This window comes from Salvia splendens, chromosome 16, assembly GCF_004379255.2.
Source record: "Salvia splendens isolate huo1 chromosome 16, SspV2, whole genome shotgun sequence".
In the NCBI taxonomy this organism is placed as follows: domain Eukaryota; kingdom Viridiplantae; phylum Streptophyta; class Magnoliopsida; order Lamiales; family Lamiaceae; genus Salvia; species Salvia splendens.
Window position 1 is genome coordinate 5,626,823 of NC_056047.1, and position 22,708 is coordinate 5,649,530.

Genomic DNA, 22,708 nt, shown 5'->3' on the forward strand with positions numbered 1-22,708 from the left:
CCTCTCGATTGGAGCCTCTGCGCTCTGACTTCAGGGACGACTTGGTCTTCCCGGCAGGGAGAGCGTCAATAGTCAGGATTACTCCATCATATTGCGGCTCGTCATCGTCTTCGGGATCCGGCTGCTTTTTCGGATCCTGAGGGGCGCAGTTCGCACCTCTCTGCTTCTTATTCTTCTTTGACTGCTTGCTTTGGTATTTTTTCAATGTCCCTGCCCTCACAAGAACATCGATACCTGCAGCCAAGTTTCTGCACTCCTCGGTATCGTGACCGTGGTCTTGATGGTAGGAGCAGTAGTTATCCTGGGGTCGGCGCGCGGCTGATTTCGTCATCCGCTTTGGCTTTTCGAACAGGTCAGAGTGCAGTTCGAAAATTTCCGCTCTTGGCTTGTTCAGCGGTACGAACTGAGCGGGCGGCTTCTCGGGATTGAGACGGGGTCCCAATCTGTCTTGCACCGGAGTCCTTTGAATCCTTTCAAAAGGAGTTCGGCGAGGATGTCCCTGATCGCCAAAAGGAGTTCGGCGAGGATGTCCCTGATCGCTATGATCGGGCTTCCTCCTGTCTCCTCGGGACGATGAGCTGTCTAACGACCGTTTGCGACGGTCTGCCTCATCGGCCCGGGAGTACTGGTCCGCAATGTCCCACATTTCCTGAGCTGTCTGCGGACCGCACTCCACGAGCTTTCTGTAGAGCGCTCCGGGCAGGATTCCATTTTGGAATGCCGAGATGACAAGCAGATCGTTGAGATCGTCTACTTGCAAGCATTCCTTGTGGAATCTTGTCATAAAGTCGCTGATTTTTTCGTCGCGACCTTGACGAATGGAAAGCAGCTGAGCCGAAGTGATTCGGGCTTCCGCTTTCTGAAAGAACCTCCTGTGGAAGGCATCCATTAGATCTCGGTAAGATCTGATGCTGCCCTGGGGGAGGCTATCGAACCACCTTCTCGCGTTCCCGATGAGCAGCTCGGGAAACAGCTTGCACATGTGGACCTCGTTGAGACCCTGGTTCGCCATGTTATATTGATAGCGCCCCAAGAAATCGTGAGGGTCCATGAGCCCGTCGTAAGTCATCGACGGAGTTCGGTAGTTCTGTGGTAGGGGAGTTCGGGTGATGTCGTCCGAGAACGGAGTCTTCAGTGCTCCGTACACGGCGAATCCGATATCTCGTCGGTATGGAGGAGATTGAGTTCTCCTGTGATTCCGGTACCGAGGAGGAACAGGAATATGTCGGGGTTGAGGATTCTTCTTCCTGGAAGACACGGCACTACTGCGGTAGTGACTTTCATGTCTGGATGAAGAAGGAGAATCCTCCGTTTTCGTCTTCGGCTCTTGGCTCTTTTGCAGGAAGGCTAAGAACTCATCCTGCTTCTCAGCCAAGAACAGCTTGACAGCCTCATTCAAATCAGGCTGCTGGGAAGACTCAGTGGGACGATTTTTGGAGCGGCCTGTTCCTTCGCCATGAGAACTGGTGGTGGATTTATCCCTAGGCTGTTTTCCAGACCTATGGGATGGATTGGCTTCCTCCGGGTTTTCACGGGCAGGAATGCGGGTATTCTGCGATCTGGTATGCATTTTTTTGGGTGGAAAAAATGGATCAAAAATTCGCTTTATCACAAATTTTGTTCTTCGCTTCCCACAGACGGCGCCAGTGATGGATCCGCGAATTTTTGATGTTAGCAAATGCTGGTAGAGAATGAAAATGCAGACACAAGGAATTTACGTGGTTCGATTTACTGAAGTAAATCTACGTCCACGGGAAGAAGGGAGGGCAAGATTGTATTGCTTGATCTGTTTTCTACAGCTTACAAATACAAACTTGCTATTTGCTATATGGTATTTTATCTCTAGAGAGCTTAACCCTCTCATATCAGATCTAAGTTCTATTTATATCTTGGACTAAGATCGTGGCTTGCATCACCACCCTAAGTCGTGGATGTCGTGTAGGTCATGGCCTAAGATCGTGGATGTAGCGTAGGTCATGGCCTACGATCGTGGCCTGAGTTGACACCACGTGGTAGTGGGTGTGTTGGACATCCTGTATGGGTCCACTAACTCCTTGTTCGGTCGAATACTGAGACCGAACTGCTTTGGTTGCCGATCTGAGAGTAGAGCTTGATGCCGACCTGAGAGCAGAGCTTGATTGGTTGGCTTTTACCGAGCTGTAGACTGAGGCCGAACTCTTTGGTAATGCCGAACTCATACTCCTGCTTTGGTTGCCGATCTGAGAGTAGAGCTTGATGCCGACCTGAGAGCAGAGCTTGATAGGTTGGCTTTTACCGAGCTGTAGGCTGAGGCCGAACTCTTTGGTAATGCCGAACTCATACTCTTCCTTGGGCTTTGGGCTGATGGTAATGCCGAACTCATACTCTTCCTTGGGCTTTGGGCTGATGGGTCGTCATTGCTGTTGGGCTTGTTTAGTACGCACCCCATCAGGATCGGCCCGAGCTTGAACAAAAATGAATATGATCTCATCTCATCTCATCTGGAAATTTTAAATTTTCGAATCGTTTTAGTTTAATTTGTTTATGAATATTTTATTTCATTTTGTATATGGGGGTACAAAAAAATATACAGTATTTAAGTTACGAACTCAGTTGGTACTGGGCTGAGGCCCAACTTCAACATTCCATTATACTACTAAAACAAAATTATGCGGAAATGAGGTCCAAACTCAGATTCTATCTTTAAATTATGTTACCATATTCAAAGAGGTTGTAGGCCCAACATATGCGGGCAAATATTTTCTCTTTGTTTAAGTGGTAAGTTATCAAATAGGTATGAATCAAATAAATGTCCGTACTTTTATGTGATAAGATATGGAGTAATATACAAATAGTCCCATTTAAAAATGAAATTTCTTTTATATTTTACTCACTTTTTGTTTCTTTCCCTTTTCTACTTTATTTGCTTTCTCTCAATTCTTTTATTTTACCATCTTTTATTAAAACTCGTCATCCATAAATGAGACTATTTTTCGTTGACGTATAGAGTAATTTTTATTTTTTTAAGTATAATTTGTCTACCACTCACTGAGAGCTATTACGATCATTTCTTCATGGAGTATAGTTCAGTGACATCAATATCCAAAGATTAAGTTTGCAAACGTTGTTTTGACTAGGGAATAACATGTTTTTTCTATAAGAACATCTAAAAAAAAGTAAATTAAAAAAAATATACTCGTATTTCTTACTTACCTTCTCATAAAGGTAAATATAACTTCTTAAAAAAATAATGAATTTCAAAAGAAGAAGGTAAATTTAAAAGGACAAACAAAAAACATTTTACCTTTTTATGCGAAGAAATGTAAAAATACTTAATTCAAAATTAAAGAATGAATTTTAAAGATAAAATACCCTTATTATATCTTCTCAAATATTCTTCCCATTACAAAATATATAACTATCTATTTTACCTTTCTATTTACCTCTTCACTTAGATAAGCTCACTTGCAGTCCAAATAAATAAATGAAATGCCATTTCCTTTCGTATGGTTACTGAATCTATTCGCTCATTCGAACTAGTCACTTCTAGAAAATGACTTTTTAGGGTAAGTGCAGTTTGTTAAAACCTCAAACAAAAAACAGCACAAGTATGAACAGCTTAAAACAAAGAGCTAATCAACCAATTAATTAATAAAATAATCTGCCGACGTCCAATTCGTATTACCAAATTAAAGTGAGATTGACATATGGCCATCATTTCAATATCAACCATTATTACCAAACAAGACAAAAACGTCAACATGGGCCTATCTATTGCTGCCCATGTTTTTCGAAGGGACAAAAGTGAAGTCCTAGAATAGTAGCAGTAAGGCTATCCACAATGGCGCCTAGCGCACCGCCTAGCCGAGCGCTGGCGCTAGGCGGTCGCTAGGCGAACCATTGCAGCTTCCGAAAACCGCCGAGCGGTTTTTCGGAATTAAAAATCGCCTAGCGCTAGGCGGTCGACGGGCGCTGGGCGATCCGCTCGGCGCCATTGCAGCGTCGGGATCGCCCAGCGCATCGCCCAGCGGTTTTTTTGTTTTGTTTTTTTTAAAATTTTTGAGATCGTCGGTGGTGACGGAGACGGCGGTGACGGTGGCGACGGAGACGGCGGTGACGGTGGCGACGGCGGTGACGGTGGCGACGGCGACGGCGACGAAGACGACGGAATCGAGGGAGCCACCGAGTGATTTTTTTTAAGTAATGTACTTTTTTTTAATGTAATTTTTATTATTAATGTACTTTTTTAAAATTTTAGTACTTTTTTTAATTTATTGTACTTTTTTTAAAATTAAAATAGTATTATTAATGTTTCCCGTATATGTCTCGTAAATTAAATTCCGTATATTGTGTTATTAGTGATGTGGCTATTGATGTGGCTGAGCTATTTATGATATGGCTAGGCTATGGCTGGGCTATTTTTGATGTGGCAGGAGGATTTTTAGTATTTAGTATTGATGATGTGGCAGGAGGAGTTTGTGGCTGGGCTATGGCTGGGCTATCACCACTGTGTATACCCTAATGAAGAATTACCACTTGCTTCATGTGTGTTCCTGCATTTTAACGCAAAGCTTGCTGACAATTCTGCTTTCCAATCAAAGTTACATAATTCCACTCTCTTTATTACAAAAACCATATATCTGTACAGTTGCAACACTACAATGAACAATACTACCAACTGGGATCAAGTATAGAAAACAAAATCTTGTAGGAAATGTCCCATTTTCATCTGTACATATATTCATATATGTGATGCGTGTGGATGAATTAGAGAGATGGAAGGAGCCATAGATTGAAGAGTGAAGAAGATAAGGATAGGAACCATGCTAAGAAGGCCATAGCTGCGGATAGTTGATATCTCGTGCATAACTTTACGCCGCAGAATCCTCCAGAAGCAAGCAGCAGACTAGTCACGCTTGCAGTTGAACAAGATGCAGCCAACGACAGAAACGAAAGCACCTACGAAACAACATTATTATTCGATATAATTGAATACGATGAAGTTGTATCACACACTGAGATGCTTACCCAATCACCTATGACGACAATTGAGAGAATCCCGGGCTGACGAGCTGGGCGTTTACCAAAAACTGAAAACACATCCACCACTGCCAATGTCAAGCTCCACGGGATTACCAACCCCATAATTGTTACCAAGAAGCTGCAACCAGAATTTAGACAATTAAAATACAGATATATATGGGAGCAACATTTCAATCAATAAAACTAACAGAAATCATGCTTTCAAGTGAACTTGAATAGACTCAATTACAATCAAATCCAGTGCCACCACAGTTTCACTGATAAGTTTGACTACAGTTTTATTACTAGAGCAGAGTTCAGCTACAAAAGTCCATCTTGGCGAGTTAACGGTCTACTAGAACTAATTGCTTTCTCTTAGTTGCTCTCCTTCATGGAATAGACTCATTATTCAATTAATCTATCAAAACCATGCTGCCACAGCTTCTTGTTGGACAATTGAATCAACTAAAGTTACTGCTGAAGCCCACTTTTCTCTAGCCACAAAGCAGAGAAAAGGGGCAAACCACACTTAAAAATATCTACATATTGAGGGGTTCGAACTCCATAACATAGCCAAAATTCTCACTCATTCCATCCTTAAACAACCTAAAAGTGGTAGGTATATTGCACCATGTGTTACTGTTTTGATGACCAGAGAAACCATCAGCCACTACCAAGGTGCATACATATATATAGTGTATAAACACAGTGATGAATCTGATGATCATAGTTCATAAATAAGAAAAATGTTTCCAACAAAAGTAGCAAAGCAGGGATAAAAAGGAACATTCCCCCTATGCCCTAAAGTTTGGTTTTCCTATCTTTTGGCCCTATGTGGAACAACCATTACCATCGATTTCCACTCTCAATAATGCCTCACAAAAATGTCCAAACGATAGCTGTCAGCCAATTAATCGCCACCGACACAAAAGGGGCAGAGAGAGACCAAAATTAAGACGATGTTCGTCGAGAATTGGAAACACCAAATCCCTAAGCTGCAATTCTCATCAATTAACACAATCGAAGAAATCAGATAACTTATTAAGCCACACCATCCAAACAACACAATTGCGACGTGAGATAATCATTAAAACCAAAACCAGAAGAAACAGGGAAACAGAGAAACAGTGAAAGAAACAAAAAAAAAGTGCTTGTAGAATCTAGAGAAAAATCGAGAGAATTACCAGAAGGCAGTGTAACTGTAGAACTCGACATCCAAACACATGAAAAGCAAGGAGGCAATAGCGAAAACGGCCTGCCCCAATCTCAGAGCCAAACTGGCGCTGGTGCCCACCGCCCCCGGCAATTCTTCCATACATAAACCCCTCGCTCTTCTTTACTTCAATTTACAGATAATTAGATATGACTCCTCTCTCGTTCTCTCTCTATAAATACAGTAATTCCTCGTAGCCATTCAATTCTCCGCCCGCGCCATGAGCCGTTTCTCATCAAATTTGATGGAAAAAGGAGGAGGAAATAGTGGAGAGGTAAAAGGATTTATGGGAGTTGAGAATTATGATCGATAAGCGTTTTATTCAGTTTCTAAAATAATTCGAAATTCAAAGTTAATTATAAATTCATCAAAGTGGGAAATGGAGATTGGATGAGATTGAGAGGAGCAGCAATTGGTGTCGTGCAGTTATGGCCTTTTCCAAAGCCATTTTCTCTCCAAATAAATTAATTCATACTATCATAATTAATTACTATTAATTAATTTGACTTGCCCATACACTTGTATATCAAATTCAATATTACATAAATTTGGGCTTGGTCTTGGTCATATATAATCATTATTTTATTATTCATTTGACACATTTGTTGTGACTAATCAAATTAACTTTTTGCAGAAGATTGTGATATTATTAATACTTTACGCATTAAACAAATACTGTAATCAAGTTTGATTTAGTAATATCTGGCATCATTTACAACCTCAAACCATAAACCTAAGTATTCCTTAATTATTCACTTTCCATAACAGTACTTACTATTGATGCTGATGCATATTGTAAATGAAACCACCAGCAATAATTGAGAAATTTTGGTTAATGAATGTTTGTGTCATGGTAAAGGAATGTTTCTATCATTGAAATGAACATAATAATCAAATAAACATAGTAAAGGATTTGAAAGGGACACACTGCCACACTGACACAAAATTCATATTTACCAACTTTTTCCTTTTCTACACTTAATCAGGATGATGTTTGTTTTTCACGGAATTCTTTTAAATTCAATTTTTTTATTCCATTAAAAATAATATATTTTCCTTTATGTGTTGTTCCATTAAAAATAAAATATTAAAATAATAGAAAGAACATTATCTTGTTTTGTTGTGCAGTATGAAATAGGAAGATAATATTCATATACACCACAAGTGAAGTAATGAAGTAGTACTACAATAATATGAAAGGAGAATCTTTTTAGTGGTTTAAATTTGTAGGAAGCAACTATTTAATATAGACCGTAGCTTTTTTTTTATTTTGGAGGATATATACCCTACATACCCTAAAGGTTGAAATTATTTGTATATATATATTTAGTTTACTAGTTTAGTGGCGCATTGTTACTAATGCTATTGCTAGATTCGTTTATCAATTACAAAGTTGAAATTGGGTTTAATTCTAAGCCTATTCAATTACATTCACCAAATAGTACTTTATATATTGAAAAACGAAAGCTATATGGTGTTAGGGATCGGCTTAAAGATAGAGTAGTGTTATTAAGGGATGTTCGGCCGTCAAGCGTTTAGTTTTAGTATTTCAAATATAGTTTTTCTTGTTTTCTAAAACTTTATTTTTATTTTAACTAGACACAATATTATACTCCTATTAAATATGTATAAATATTCTGTATGAAATCACATATATACTTTGCAAAACTGCCTTTTAATAATACTTACCTTAGTGCTACTTATGAATTTGGTCATTCTCTTTAGCCTCGCATTTTAAGTTAATTTGACAATTGAATTGTTGGCCAATATTATATGGTTTCTTTTAAATTAAATTTGTTTAAAAAAAATTTATTGTACTCAACTCCAGGCTCCAACAGACAGCACACTAACTTTATTGGGCCTAAAGAAAAAAAAAGTACTAGTAGTATCTTGAAAAGCCCAACCAAAAACCACCAATTTTGGGCCATGGTCCACGTGTCATGAAATGAAAAAAGACATTCATGAAGTTGATCTCAATTGGCATTCAACCTGAGATGGGTTAGATCAATCTTGACGGGCGGCGCTTCTACTTCTTCTTCGCTCAATGTTGGCAATAAAATGCTCGGAAAAGTACCCACTGGTCTCCCGTTACATTTAAAATCGAAATTCATCAAGAAGTACATCAACTCGGGAGATTTAGCGCGTGCGCGCCAACTGGTCGGCGGAATATCCGAACCAGATGTGCAGTCTTGGACATTATTGATTTCAGCGTCTACCAAGACTGGCCGAAGTAGAGACACAACCAAGCTTTGCACTAAAGTGAGAAACAGTGGAAAGATAAGTCTTGATAAGTTTGTTATCTTAGCTGCTGCCAAGGCTTGCGCCATTTCAGGGGATTTGTCAAAGGCGAAAGAAGTCCACTTTGATGCTTTGAAGTATAAGTTTAGCTCGGATTTGCTTATAGGGAATGCTCTGATTGATATGTATGGTAAATGCAAGTACTTTACGGGTGGGGAGCAAGTATTTGGAGATTTGAGAATCAAGGATGTCATTACTTGGACATCGTTTTGCTCGTGCTGTGTCAACTGTGGGCTTCCGAAGGTGGCGCTTCATGCTTTCCGTGATATGGTTGTGGGTGGAGTTAGGCCGAATTCGATGACATTGTCCTCTGTGGTTCCTGCTTGCTCGCGCTTGAAGTATTTGCGTTCGGGTCGAGAGATACATGGTTTTGCTCTCAAGAATGGGATGGGAGAGAATCAGTTTGTGAGTAGTGCTCTTGTCGATATGTATTCGAGTTGCTCGAGCATCAAGTAAGCTGAATCAGTGTTTACAAACATGCCACAACCTGATGTTGCGTCCTGGAATGCTATTGTGTCAGCGTATTTTGCAAATGGTGAGGGTGAGAAAGCACTCGATACATTTCAACGCATGAGAAGCCGAGGAGTCAAGCTTGATCGTGTTTCCTGGAACTCACTGATTTCTGGCTGTGCTGATAATGGAAAAGCAGAAGAAGCGCTTGAGGTGCTTAGAGACATGCAACGACTAGGGTGCAAACCTAATCAAATCACAGTTACAAGTGCCTTAACTGCTTGTACTGTTTTAGAAGCATGGAGAGGAGGATATGAGGTGCATGGATATATAACTAGACATTGTTTTATGGAGGATCTGGCAGCCAGTACTGCTCTAGGTGCTATTATATGCCAAGGGTGGTGATGTAGAAGCCTCGAAACTTTTTAGTATGATGCCATCGAGGGATACTGTTGCGTGGAACACAATTATTATTGCAAACTCGATGCACGGGAGAGGAGAGAAAGCTATATCACTCTTTAATGATATGGTGGGTTCAGGAGTGAAGCCAAATTCTGTTACTTTCACAGGGGTTCTATCTGTTTGTAGCCACGCACAGATGGTAGACGAGGGACTATCAATTTTCATTCAATGATGAAGGACCATAAAGTTGAACCTGATGCAGAACACTATTCTTGCATGGTTGATGTTCTCACTCGTGGTGGTCGCTTAGATCAGGCGCATAACTTCATCCAACAAATGCCCGTAGAACCATCTGCAGCCGACTGGGGTGCTTTGGTTGGAGCATGCCGAATATATAAGAATGTCGAACTAGGGCGTCTTGCTGCTCGAAGACTGTTTGAGATAGAACCAAACAACCCCGGAAATTATGTATTACTCTTCAACATCCTTGTTACTGCCAAAGAGTGGGGTGAAGCCTCCGAGATTAGGAGATTGATGAGAGACAGAGGAATCAGGAAAGTGCCTGGTGCAGCTGGATTCGAGTAAACAATAGGGTGCACACATTTGTTGTTGGTGATAAAAATAACGATAAGATCACTGACATCTATAAGTTTTTCGATGATGTATGCGTGAAAATGAAATTCGCAGGATTATATCCTAATACGGAATTTGTTCTACAAGATTTGGATAGAGAAGAACAGGAGGATAGTTTGTGTAATCATAGTGAAAAGCTGGCTATTGCTTTTGGAATACTCAATTTGAGAGGTCAATCATCCATTAGGGTCTTCAAGAACTTGAGGATCTGTGGAGATTGTCATAACACCATTAAGTTTATACCAAAATTCATGGGTATTCAAATCATTGTAAGGGATTCCTTAAGGTTTCACCATTTTGAAGGGGGCCTATGTTCCTGTGGAGACTTTTGGTAAATGATCAAGTGAAGAGAAGTTATGAGTTTAGACAGAGGGCAAGAGGTGAACGAATGTGCAAATACGATGAAACTAGTAAATGCGCAAATGCTTCATCATCTTGCATTAAGCCGGCACATCCGTTATGCTAATGACTTGTTCATTCTCTTCAAAAATTATATCTAAACTGGATGTTGCATTCAGTGCACAGCTCTTAAGATTTTAGCTGAGAATTCTGCAAAAGGTTTTCCAGTTGGTGCAGTAGTGTACAAGCATGATATGATGATTCTCCACCACTGTAATGATGTTTATGCAATTTAACAACTCATCCAAAGGACCTACAGGCGCTATGAACTGATCGGAGCTGCATGCTCAACCTTGGTTGTGGAGGCTGCCTCAACTGAGTTGGTGGGATCGTCGGCATCAAAAGACCGGAAGATGAGAAAGCAGAGGATGCAGGTATATGGTTGCAATTGACTACTATGTGTGTCCTTTGTATTGTTTCTCTTGGTTGGCAACTGTGCTACCAAAATGTGACCTCAAATCAAGTTTCAATCTTTGTAGTGAGCTCTACTTCTTGATATTTTAAACTTTGTGAGATTTATGTAAGCTTTTAATGTTAACTATACAGATTAGAGTGTTCAGTTTGTTGTTGGTGTCCTGTGAAAACGAGAGAAGAGAGTGATAAAAATATATGCATCAGCAAATAGAACTACTGAAAGACATGTTGTGAAGGAAAAGAATGTTGATGTTTGTAGAATATGCTTCCACTAAGAAGGTGCAAGTTACTGTTCATAATGTTTCTCTTTAGATGCATGGGCCCTTCTTTTCAATGTCAACTCTAAATTAAAGCATTCAATCAATTAATTGTTCATATGTACCTGCACCCTCTGAATCATTGCAACCTGGTTTTCAAAGGACACATTTTCTCCATTCTCGATATTCTTTAGCAGTGAAACCTCCACATATAGTACATCTACAAAATACCAATTCATCCGTCCCATAAAAATAGGGATATTCAAAATGACACAAGAATTAATGCATAATTGATAATGTAAAAAAAAATATGAAATAGCTATTACTACTATGAGGCAGACGAAAAGGGAAAGTTATCCTATTTGTATATAACGACTAGTATTACCTCATTTACGAAAAAAAGTTCTATTTTTCCATTTTGGTTTGTATATCAAAATTATATACACCATCCGTTCCGTTCCATAGTAGTAGAATCATTTTGGTATGTTCCATAACAACAGAGCCATTTTTTAAGAAAAAATTTAACACATTTCTTCTTACTTAATTTCCTCTGATTTACTTTATTCTCTCTTCATCCATGTACCTATTTCATTTACAACTTAATCCTTTTTTTACTTAACTAAGCTAAACACAATTTTTTTATATCATACCTCCACTACAGCAAAATGGAGGAAGTAGTATTTTTATGCATGGTAATATTATCAATAAGTAGCCAGTCCCTTTTTAATTATTATTAATATTAAATAAGTAAAAAATATGTGCACTTAATTGTGACAATACATTGTTTATGAAATTGTGCACTTAAATGTGACAATACAATTACATGTGCATTTAATAAGTCTTTTACTTAAATAATGTAAATTATAATACTCCATGAGAGACATGGGTAGAGACATGGCGAATAGTGATGATGGTGTAACGAAAACTTAAAAAAATTAATAATCTCTGCTCTCCGTCTCAAGTTACTTGAGTCATATTTTTTTTATTGTCCCAAATTACTTGAGTCATTTCCTTTTTTAACTCAATAAACACAACTTTCTTAAATTCCATACTGAAAAGAAACGTCTAAGGTAACATGGGATAAATTCCATACTGAAAAGAAACATCTAAGGTAACATGGGATAGATGGAGTATAATAGAGGCATAACAAATGATCCTATTACAAATAAATGAATAATGTCAATAACAAATGTGATATTATATGTATATAATTAACAGTTATTATAACAGAAGTTAAAATACGTTCTAAATGACTCTGTAGATATCTTTATTATTGAAATACACGCAATTTATAACTAAATAATTTTATTATAATTGCATGATGGTAAAAGCAATTTTGGCTAAAATCATTAAAGCTATCATCGAATAGGGTGATATCTAATTTAAACATGACATAGTAAAATTATGACAACGATCTATATTACACTATCTAAATTTCACTATATAATCTATACTATGCATCTAATAATTCTTAATTAGTAGTACTATAATGAAATTTATACGATTAATGAGAGAGACTCTATTTACTCGAAGGGCAACACTCAATTTTATCTCTTAAAATATCAAAAAAACATTTTAATATATAAAAATAACAATATATGTAAAAAATGTGATATCCATGAAAATTCTTACATAAAGTACAGAGTATCATTTTCTTTAAGTAACTCAATTATTGCTCTAGCGTTTTCGGTTTTTAGAAACCAATTTATTTCAATCAACTTGGGCAATAAAGTGAACTTTGTGATTTTCTTAAAATTTCTAAATAATTGATATTGATAATCATTTTTATTTAACTAATGTTACGACACATGCTATGCACGGTACAAGATTTTCAAATATATTAACCACCAAGTAGATTAATATAAAGAATAAAGAATAAATAATATAAAAATATATTTTTAGTTAAGAATATAAATTAATAAAATAGGTATTCTTAACAATACACACAACAAAAACATTATAAACAACAATAAAAGACAAAAGGTACTTCTTTCAACCCTTTATTAATAAAACACTTAATATTCAAGAAAATGATTTTAACCAATTTTAAAATCTTATAGTTTGGTACTAATATAACTGAAATAACAAAAGATGATACGAGTGTAATAATATAAAATAATATGCATACCCATTACAAATAAAACACTTAATATTCAGGAAAATGATTTTAACCAATTTTAAAATAAGAGAAATGACAAAAGATGATACGAGTGTAATAATATAAAATAACAGAAATAATAATAGATGAGTTGTGTGGATGAAGTAAAATAAGAATTTACAAATAAAGAAAAATGTACTAAAAATATAAGGAAAAAAAGCATATTATTGGAACAAAATAATAGTTCTTCAATTTTGATCAACAAATCATAGGGTATTCATAAATGCAAAGAAAAACTTAGAAAAACAACGATTTAACTAATAAATGATAAAATATCATCAAAACAGTAAAAAAAGAAATAAAATCCAGAAACAAAATCCAGAAAATCAAAAATTTAGTTAAGAGAGATTTTAAGTGCAAATTAATGAACTATGTAAACATACAAAGTCGTCCCGTCAAGAGAGATTGACTCAAAAATGAATTAAGAATACCGGACCATTCAGAATATATTTATAAATTAAGGGACTAATTTCAATAGTAAGAGTATTAAAAATGTTGATTGTGAAGAATAAGAAAATGTTGTGCCCAGATGTAGCTCAGGAACCATAAGGTCTGATTAAAGAGCAACGATGAACACTTTATTATACCAAAAAATTAAACGGTCTAAGCACACAATGAAGCATTAAACACCTGCCAATTTCTGGTGATTTATAAAAATTGTAAAGAAGATACCAATAACAGATATTAAAAAAAGAATCTAAGTAAAACAATGTTGAGTTCAGATGAAGCTCGGATGGTCATGGTATTTGATCATCAAGCAACGATGATCACCTACAAGAGAAAGTATAATGATAGATGGGAAACCCATCCACCATCTACCTTCTCTATCTTCGCTTTCCCAGAAATGTAACAGCATTCAACAACAAAAACTAATGAACACTTGCCTAACATCTGGTGATAATTAATTTAATCGAAAAAAAGATATAAATTGACCATGGCTCAAAAGTGCTTGAAAAATAATCACAGTTACCTCCCAATCCCAAACAAAATGAGAAGGATTACAGAGAGCATCTCAAGCTAATAGTATTATGAGTTTCTAATCGTTGCCAAAATTTACAAAAACGAATTTGAAATAATTAGAGGGTTAACCTCTATAAAATTACAAAATTAGAAGTATAGAATTAATTTTGAAACAGGATTCGAATAGACATCATTACAATTTTGGGTCGAGTACAAGACAAGCCATAACACTGGCCAATGGTGGCCTGCATATACTGGAGTACCTTTTTTCAAACGTGGAATAATGAGAAACAAATAAACTAAATTATTATTCAAAAATAATGAAATTTCGATTTAAATTGAACGGGGGCATTCAGAATGAGTAGGAGGTTATATATCAATCAACCAAACTTCAGACTAATAAGAAATCCTCGTTATGCCCCAAAAAGAAATAACTTCACCAAAAAATGAAAATGAATTGAAACAGAAAGATCGAAGGAAGAAGAGGGTGAAATGGAGGTTCTCTCAGACAAATGCCTCGTTTTGTCCTCACGATGTAATAACGAATGGATTTCGATCAGACTCGTCATCATAATTTGTTCATCACCGAGAAACATAATTCATCAAAAATTCGATTTATAAAGGGAAAAACGAAAAGGATTCAATAAAATAATGTGATGATGAAAACGATGGGAAAATTATAGAAAAACAAATATGATTGGGGAGAAAATCAGAGATTGAATTAAAGTCCTGAAACAGGAGATTATAGCATGAATCGGTGAATGATTGATGGCAGAGGGAAATGAGATGCAGGTACTATTTATAATGGCATTCCTTTTTGCCCTAATTCAGCTCTACTGGGCTTCGGCCCAATACTTGCATAAATCCTGCAAAGCGTGTTTTAGCTAATAAAAACTTTATTTACTTTTATTAATGAGAAAAAAAAACATTATTTATCTGGTAATTTTATTAATTACTCATTCCATCCCACAAGAATATGCACTATTTCCTTTTACTCCGTCCCATATGAATATGCACTTTTTAAATTTTAGAAACTCTTTTATCTCTAATAAGGGGGGACTCATTCTCCACTAACAATACTTTTTTAAGGTCATCACAGAGTGTTTATATTAATTATTCTCAATTAGATTAAATTTGCTTGATATGCATTAAATTTTTTAGTACTAGTACATATCTAAAAACAATCTGTTATTTTTAAGATCTTCAAGACAAAACATAAAAGTCTCTTCATACGACTAATTTTGATGACAAAACCATCGAGAGATTCATGCAACTATTAACAGTGGTAGAGCTAAAAAATTTCTTCTTCTTGGGCCCCACCACAAAATTCCTGGCTTCGCCACTGCTCGCCATATATTTTCAAGTGCTCCATCCGGTAATTCATAGAGGTGATATCCGTGATGGTATCCATCACTTGTTTACTACCATTCCAAAAATTAAGAAAATAAGCTTGTGTTTCATTGTCAAAAATGGAATTAAAAAATGTATGAATCTAAGATCTTAATCATGGAAATATATTATATTTACTTGTACTTATCGAAAATCATCAACCAACAATCAGTAATTAGAGAATAAACATTAAATTACAATATTAGGAATTTAGAACACATTTTGAACATTTGCCCTTCTTTTATCAATAAAAGATTCACAGTGAAATATGGTCAAATGGAAATGTAGTTGGACTGTTGGAGTAAGTAATATTGGACATGCCAATACAGTAGTACCTTTTCAAACGTGGCATCACAACAATGCAATCAAACAAGGTATAGATTATTTCTCAAAAAATAAAATTTCACTTCAATAGCTGTTTCGAAGCTTAATTTAGACCGTGAATACCTTATAATATATATATCGACGTATACAACCATAATTTACCTAAAAGTTATAATTTAAAATTCTATAAAACTTCGTAATTTATCATTTAAAACATAATTTGATTTTAACTAGTAATTTTATAAGCAATTAACTCCATTTTATAACAAATGGATCATACTCGTCGTCCTAATAAGTTCATCACCGACAGACAAAATTTGAATATAGTATAGTTGGTACAACATATAATAAAATTTTACTAATTCTAGTGATAAACGAGATAAGATTAAGACTATATGTTCTCCCAAAATTCAAAGAAATATAGGGCTCAATGAAATACGTTTACAAGCCATTCCGCCCATTCTAATAACAAATGGCATATGGGCCCATTTGTTTTTATAGGCACTTCTTCCGTACAACAAAATTTTAGGGAGTTCAAATTCAATAGAGAATAATTATTGATTCTTTTAAAAAACACAAATTGGGAATAATAATTTATCCTCCTCATTAAAAACAAAAGTCTTCACGTACATCCCTAATATTGAGCTACAATATGTATAGTAGTTCTAGTACATACAGTATTTAGGACGTACAGCTGTTTATTTAGAGCATCCACAATAGCGCCTAACGCACCGTCTAGCCGAGCGCCGGCGCTAGGCGGTGCGCTAGGCGAACTATTACAGCCGCCTAGCCGATTTCGCGGAAAAAAACCGCCTAGCGCGAATTTTTAAATTTTTTTTTATTCCGAAACACTATATATATGCGACTTGCCTGTCATTTTCATTCGCACCACTTGTATTAACGAGTACTCTCTCTATCTAAATTTCTGTACAAGATCAACAATTGCGGATCTCAAACTCCCCCGATCCCCGTGGGAGGTGGAAGGAGTCAGATGCACCCGAGTCAGATGCACCAATACTACAACATGTACCCGTGGCAGCAGATGATGCCCGGGATACCAGCGGGAGGGGAGTCCGCCGGGGGCGTTTCCGGCGATGTCGGGGTGGGCACTCAGTGTCCAGATGCCGGGGTGGGCACCCGGAATGCAGATGATGCCCGGGGGGGTACCGGCGACACAGGGGACGCCGGGGGACGTCTATCGCACCAGTGTTGATTTTTCGACTGGTTCGTCACACACATCGACGCCAACGGAGGCTGCGCCTCCGGCCCAGTTTGACACTTTCTCCTTCGATGACTTCGGGATAGATCTTTCCGGTATTCCGGATGCTCCCGTTCAAACGGGGGGCGCAGGGCGGGGTCGGGCGCCCCAAAGAAGAAAGGCAAGGGGAAAAGGGTCGGCGATTCCTCGCAGCCGGGTGAGGACGACAACGCGGTACGAAGGAGGTGGACGGACGCGGAGAACGTCGCGCTGTCCAAGGCGTGGGTGAGTGTTTGCGACGATCCTCTCGTTTCGAACAACCAGAGGATCGTCAACTTGTGGGGCAAGATAGCAGCAGCCTACTAGAGGTTTTGCCCGGAGGGGAGGCCACGCAATGGGGAGGATTGCCGGAAGGCGTGGGACCGAATCAGGGTTGCGGTCTTCCGATTTTCGGGCTTGTACACCAACGCCCTCCGCATGATGAGCAGTGGGCAAACTGAGGACGACTGCAGGAGGATAGCGGAGAAAGCCTTCCCCCTAAAGGGGGTGTACAAGGACTTCACCTACTGGAACTGCTATCTTGTGCTGAACGACTCCGAGAAGTTCCGAGTAGGTGTCGACTCTGGCTGGCCGAAGAAGCAACGGCTGAACTATTCCGGTGATTTCAGCGGCAGTAGCGGTGGTTCCCACGACCTCCCTGAGACGGCCCAGGAGGTCCCGACCCCTCGTTCGTTTGCTCGCCGTACTCGCCCGGTTGGGCACAGGCGGGCTCAACGGGAGGAAATGGGGGTCGCCGGGGGTTCACAGGAGGTCCATTCGGCATCCCCCCTTGGCCAATCCACAGCGGATCTCAAATTCTTCGCGCGTCAACAAACGCGCGCTCAGATGGTCAAGACGATGGCCGAATGGCGGGCGGCGGTGGACCCCGTGGAGAAGAGTTTGCTTCAAACATTGCTCCTGAGCATGCAGGAGGATTTGGAGGCGGCACGGAGGGAAGCTGCCGGGAGTAGAGGCGACGGCGACGGAGGCGGAGGCGATGGTGGCGACAGCGACGGAGGAGACGACGACGGCGACGAGGAGTGAATTATTGTATTTTTTTTTAATTATTGTACTTTTTTTAATTATTGTAATATTTTTAAATTATTGTACTTTTTAAATTTTTAATCGTATTATTAATGTTTCCCGTATATGTCTCGTAAATTAAATTATGTATATTGTGTGATTGTTAATTATGTCATTTTATATAATTGTTATTAGTGATGTGGCTATTGATGTGGTTGGGCTATTTATGATGTGGTTAGGCTATGGCTGGGCTATTTATGATGTGGCAGGAGGATTTTTAGTACTGATAATGTGGCAGTGGCTAGGCTATGGCTGGGCTATTGTTGGGCTATTCCTATCGTGGATGACCTTATAGTAGTGATTTTTTTTGGCTCAATTTGGATATGACCGAAGACATACTATCAGAGTAAAACACAATCTTTTCAGTAGTGGAGCTGTAGTTTTGCTTCAATCAGGGCCAAAAGCTGATAGCAAAGTTTTCATGTTCCCTTAATGCGTGGATGATGTTCCAAAAAGAATTTCAATTGTTTGACATAAAACTTAATTCTTGTTAGAGATTGCACCAATTTTCAAAGTGGTTATATTTTTGTAAGTTTTTCTCAATTTCTTACAAATTGAACTCACTTCTGATTGTGATAATAGTACCCAAAAAATGAAATTTACACCAATCATTTAAGTTGTGTGAACTAACACAAATGTCAGCTTACCCAAGTAGAGGAATGTAGGCCAAAACATGGAGCTCTTGCCATGAGAAAATAACATGTCAACAACCATCCAAATTTGCAAGCACACATTTTAAAATAAACAGAGGTACACTCCCACTATATGCTGCTTTATCTTTTGAACTGGAAAACACATCTCAAAAGCAGTAGTGACATATCTATTTTTCTACTACCAGCCAAACTCATTCCTTCATGCATCACACTTTGTAACAAACTTTAACAAATCACTTATTCAATCAAAATCAAAATAACACATTCATAAATTACTTGTATTCACAAAAAAAACAGAGAGAGAGAGAGAGAGCTGTCAAGAATAAAAACTAGTTTCAATAATAAAGTGAAGAATTTAAGGTTTATTGTTCCCGGCGGTGAGCCCTGGGCTTTCTAGTGTCGACCACGGTGGGCTCGTGTGAATCGCAGACTTGGGTCTTGAACTTGCACCCGAACTTGGCCCGCCAACCACCTTTCTCCACGTGTCCTCCTTCCCCCACCTTGTCTATCTTCTCTATCGCCTTCTTCATGTTGGTGCACTCCCTCTCCAGCTCGTGCACCCGCGTCCGCATCGTATCCATGTCCGATTGCAGCACCTCGTTCTCCCTCGCGGCCGCTATCCACGTCCCCCTACCCTCCGGCGTCCGTGCCACCAGCGCCACTGCCCTCTCGTTCTGCTCCTCGTAATCCTCTTCCTCCTCCCCAGCGCCACTGACCTCTGCTCCTCCTCCTCCATCGGCGGATATCAGAGTCCCCACGATGGCGTGGCGGAGCTGAAGCTGCTCGAAGAAGAGCACCTGCACCACCGCCCTCAGCGGCAGCCGCTCGTTCTGAGCAGCGTGAGTGCATGCCTCTAGCGTCAGCTTCTGGCAATCCAGAACTCCGCAGATCTTCTCCCTCTCTGCCTCTGGAATCCATGAATGCGCCTGAAACAGTTTGCATTACAACGATATTAAATCACTGAACATTTATATTTCAATCACAAATTTTGAATTAATTACCTTAAGATAAACATCAACGGCTCGATAGAGGCCGTCGTCGAAGAGCCTAGCGTGATCCGGCAATGCAACGGCGAGCTCATAGAACTTTTCCGACTTCAAATTGGCGTCGGAAGCGATTTCCGATAAGTATCCGTCGATCAATTTTCCGACGAGCATCAGCGCCGCAGATCTGGCGCTGGTATTCTCTTCTCCGGCTTCAACTGCAGATCTGTCTTCCATTCCTTCCAGAAAATAGCTCAAAATCCTCTGCACGCAGTCCACATCGTACAGAGTTTCATTCAAATACGAGTAGCTCGGAATCAACAGATCATCTAGCGTCGCCTGCTCTAACTGCAACCCGATCTTCTTCTCCAATGTTATTCTGCAGGCCTCAGAAGCATTCAAAATATACGCAGTTCTTAGCAATCCAAACAAAAACCTCGTTGCGGTGGAAGCAGATCGCGACGCTTTCTCCTTCGGAAGATAAGCGATAACCGTTTCCAGCAGCTCTCTCTGGTCGTTCTCTGTCGGCGCAATGCCAGATGATGAAGACGACGACGGAGGCGGCGGCTTCCGATTCGTCCGCGAAATTCCAGGAATGTACTTCTTCGCGTAGTGAATCAAGCAGCTCTCGATGATCTCCCCACTCACATCCAACGCTCTCATGGCGAAAATCAAGCTCTTGAAAAACGGCAAGCTCAAAAAACCTAATTCATCCAACCACGACTCCGCCGCCGCCGCAGCTCCACCTCTCGTAGTTCTTCGTGGATTAGCTTCACTTTTGTTATTCGTAACTCCGTCATTAATCGGCCAGCCAAACAGCGTCGGATCCGAAGCGGCGGCTTTGGTTGCAATGGCTTCGATGCATCTCTGAGCAATCCCCAAATTCTCCGCCGTGGGGAGCAGCCCTTCGCAGGAGGTGAGTGTTTTGAGTGAGAGTTTGATATTCTTGAGGACTGACTGAGAGAGGAATTTTTCTGTTTTTGAAATCAGATTCTCTTCCGAGTACTCCTCCGTCATCTCCAGATACTCGGCGGCGCAGCGGAGAGGGGCGACGTTGGCGGCGGAGAGGTCGATTTTGACGCCGTAACAGAATTTCGCGGCGGTCTCGAAAGAGTCGGAGCCGCCCGGGAAATCTGGGAGCGTGATGTGACAGTGGGCGTCGTCGTCTTCTTCCTCGATTTCTTGTTTCTCTGCAATGTCGTTGTCGGAGTTGCGGTCGGGTTCAGAGGAGCCTCTGATTCTTGCTAATTTTAGAGCTTCTTGGCTGTTTTCTTGCTCTGTAATCATCTCGTGAAGCTTTCGGCTTTTCGACATCAGAGGAAACTGCAGAAACCAACAATGGTCATTCATTCATAATCATAACAGAGAATAAAAAGAAGAAGAAGACAAAAACACACTGAATCTAACCTTGTGGAGATGAAAAGTCATGTCATCAACTTCAATTATCACATCACTCGGTAATCCTGTGGTGCAGAACCTGAAAAGTATGCACAGAAATATAATCAAACAGATGGAATGCAAGAGATTGAAATTTCGGGGGTTTGAACTCAGCTCACCATGCTTGCCCTTTGGAGATTGGTTTTTCAGCAGCCATTGTTTTCTTCAATGGAAACAACCAAAAAAGGGGGAAATGGAATGATGAATCAAGCGAGATTCATGGAGCTGAAAAAAGGGGTGAAAATGGAAGCTAAAAATGAGCTCAACTTTTTGAGTTTCTGAGTCTAATGGAATGATTATGTTTGCTGTGGAAGTCTAAAAGGGGTGATTGAAGGTGGAGTTAGGTAGTGGAGAAAAAATAAATGAAATGAAGACAATTGACAAATGAGGGTTGTATGAGCAGAAATCGATAAAGGCGAAGTTTGAAGATGATGGATGATTTGGGATTGTATTGACTGAATTTTTGCTCCTTTTGCTTTCTCCCTCTTTTGCCCTTTTCTCCTTGAATCAGATCAGAATCTTCCCTCACTTTATTGTTAGTGGGGGAAGAAGAAGAAAAAAGAAGAGTGACTTTGAATTTCCGCTTTCTTCTTTTCTCTCAGCAGCCAGCTATGTTGTTTATGGTGAAGATGGTGATGATTTATTCGCAAAGCAACAGAAATTTTGCATTGCTTGCTGATGATTTAGCGAATTTTTGATGGGAATAAATGCAAGTAATAAATGAAGATCACAACACTGAAAATTACGTGGTTCGATTTACTGAGGTAAATCTACGTCCACGGGAAGAATAGAGGGCAAATTTGTATTGCTTGATCTCGCTTACAGATTACAATACTGATTTGCTATATGAGATTCAGGATCTAGAGAACTTAACCCTGGTCTATCTGATCTAAGTTCTATTTATACATTCGAACTAAGATCGTGGTTTGCAGCCCTGGTAGGGGGGTTGATAACTGCTTAATACCACTAAATAGATCGTGGGTGTAATGGAGGTCGTGGAGATCCTGCATGGGTCCACTATCTCCTTGTTCGGTCGAATACTGAGACCGAACTGCTGAACTTTGCCGATCAGCTTTTGCCGATCTGAGAGTTGAGCTCGATTGGTCGGCTTTTACCGAGCTATAGGCTGTGACCGAACTCTTTGGTTGTGCCGAACTCATACTACCGAGCTATAGGCTGTGACCGAACTCTTTGGTTGTGCCGAACTGATACTCTTTCTTGGGTTTTGGGCTGATGGGCCGTCATTGCTATTGGGCTCGCAATTATTGTTTAGTTGTTTAGTTCGTATCCCATCACCACCCCCCCCGAAAAGCGAAGTGAATCACTTCGGCATTTTGGATAAGTGTAAGGGGGAGGCTGACGTCGGGGGACGTGCTCTGCACGTGTCTGCATTAAATGTGACAGCAAATCCGGCCAG

At 39.4% G+C, this 22,708-nt stretch overlaps 2 protein-coding genes, 1 non-coding gene and 1 pseudogene across 3 annotated transcripts; 1 reads left to right on the forward strand and 3 right to left on the reverse strand.

Moving 5' to 3' along the window:
• Positions 1 to 4,580: 4,580 nt before the first annotated feature.
• Positions 4,581 to 6,666, reverse strand: LOC121769930 (CASP-like protein 5C1). The gene is made up of 3 exons (XM_042166714.1): positions 6,186 to 6,666; positions 5,008 to 5,140; positions 4,581 to 4,938 (listed from the first exon to the last, which is right to left on the reverse strand). Exons 1-3 carry the CDS (start codon positions 6,314 to 6,316, stop codon positions 4,747 to 4,749), a joined length of 456 nt encoding a protein of 151 aa, XP_042022648.1. The 5' UTR covers positions 6,317 to 6,666; the 3' UTR covers positions 4,581 to 4,746.
• Positions 6,667 to 8,272: 1,606 nt separating this feature from the next.
• LOC121770887 lies at positions 8,273 to 10,980 on the forward strand (annotated as a pseudogene).
• A 3,704-nt stretch (positions 10,981 to 14,684) lies between these two features.
• LOC121773142 lies at positions 14,685 to 14,776 on the reverse strand. The gene has a single exon (XR_006044713.1). It is a non-coding gene; the product is annotated as a small nucleolar RNA SNOR75 (small nucleolar RNA).
• Positions 14,777 to 19,083: 4,307 nt separating this feature from the next.
• LOC121769770 (BTB/POZ domain-containing protein At5g66560-like) lies at positions 19,084 to 21,910 on the reverse strand. The gene is made up of 4 exons (XM_042166524.1): positions 21,411 to 21,910; positions 21,262 to 21,331; positions 19,873 to 21,177; positions 19,084 to 19,797 (listed from the first exon to the last, which is right to left on the reverse strand). The coding sequence occupies exons 1-4, from the start codon at positions 21,446 to 21,448 to the stop codon at positions 19,234 to 19,236; spliced, it is 1,977 nt and encodes a 658-aa protein (XP_042022458.1). The 5' UTR covers positions 21,449 to 21,910; the 3' UTR covers positions 19,084 to 19,233.
• Between the last annotated feature and the right edge of the window lie 798 nt (positions 21,911 to 22,708).

Coding starts and splice junctions, on each gene's coding strand:
- LOC121769930 (XM_042166714.1), bottom strand. CDS start 6,316: ATGGAAGAATTGCCGGGGGCGGTGGGCACCAGCGCCAGTTTGGCTCTG. Junction 5,141..6,185: donor TACAGTTACACTGCCTTCTG/GTAATTCTCTCG, acceptor TTCTGGTTGCAG/CTTCTTGGTAACAATTATGG. Junction 4,939..5,007: donor TTGTCGTCATAGGTGATTGG/GTAAGCATCTCA, acceptor GTTGTTTCGTAG/GTGCTTTCGTTTCTGTCGTT.
- LOC121769770 (XM_042166524.1), bottom strand. CDS start 21,448: ATGGCTGCTGAAAAACCAATCTCCAAAGGGCAAGCATG. Junction 21,332..21,410: donor ATCTCCAAAGGGCAAGCATG/GTGAGCTGAGTT, acceptor CATACTTTTCAG/GTTCTGCACCACAGGATTAC. Junction 21,178..21,261: donor TGACTTTTCATCTCCACAAG/GTTAGATTCAGT, acceptor TGGTTTCTGCAG/TTTCCTCTGATGTCGAAAAG.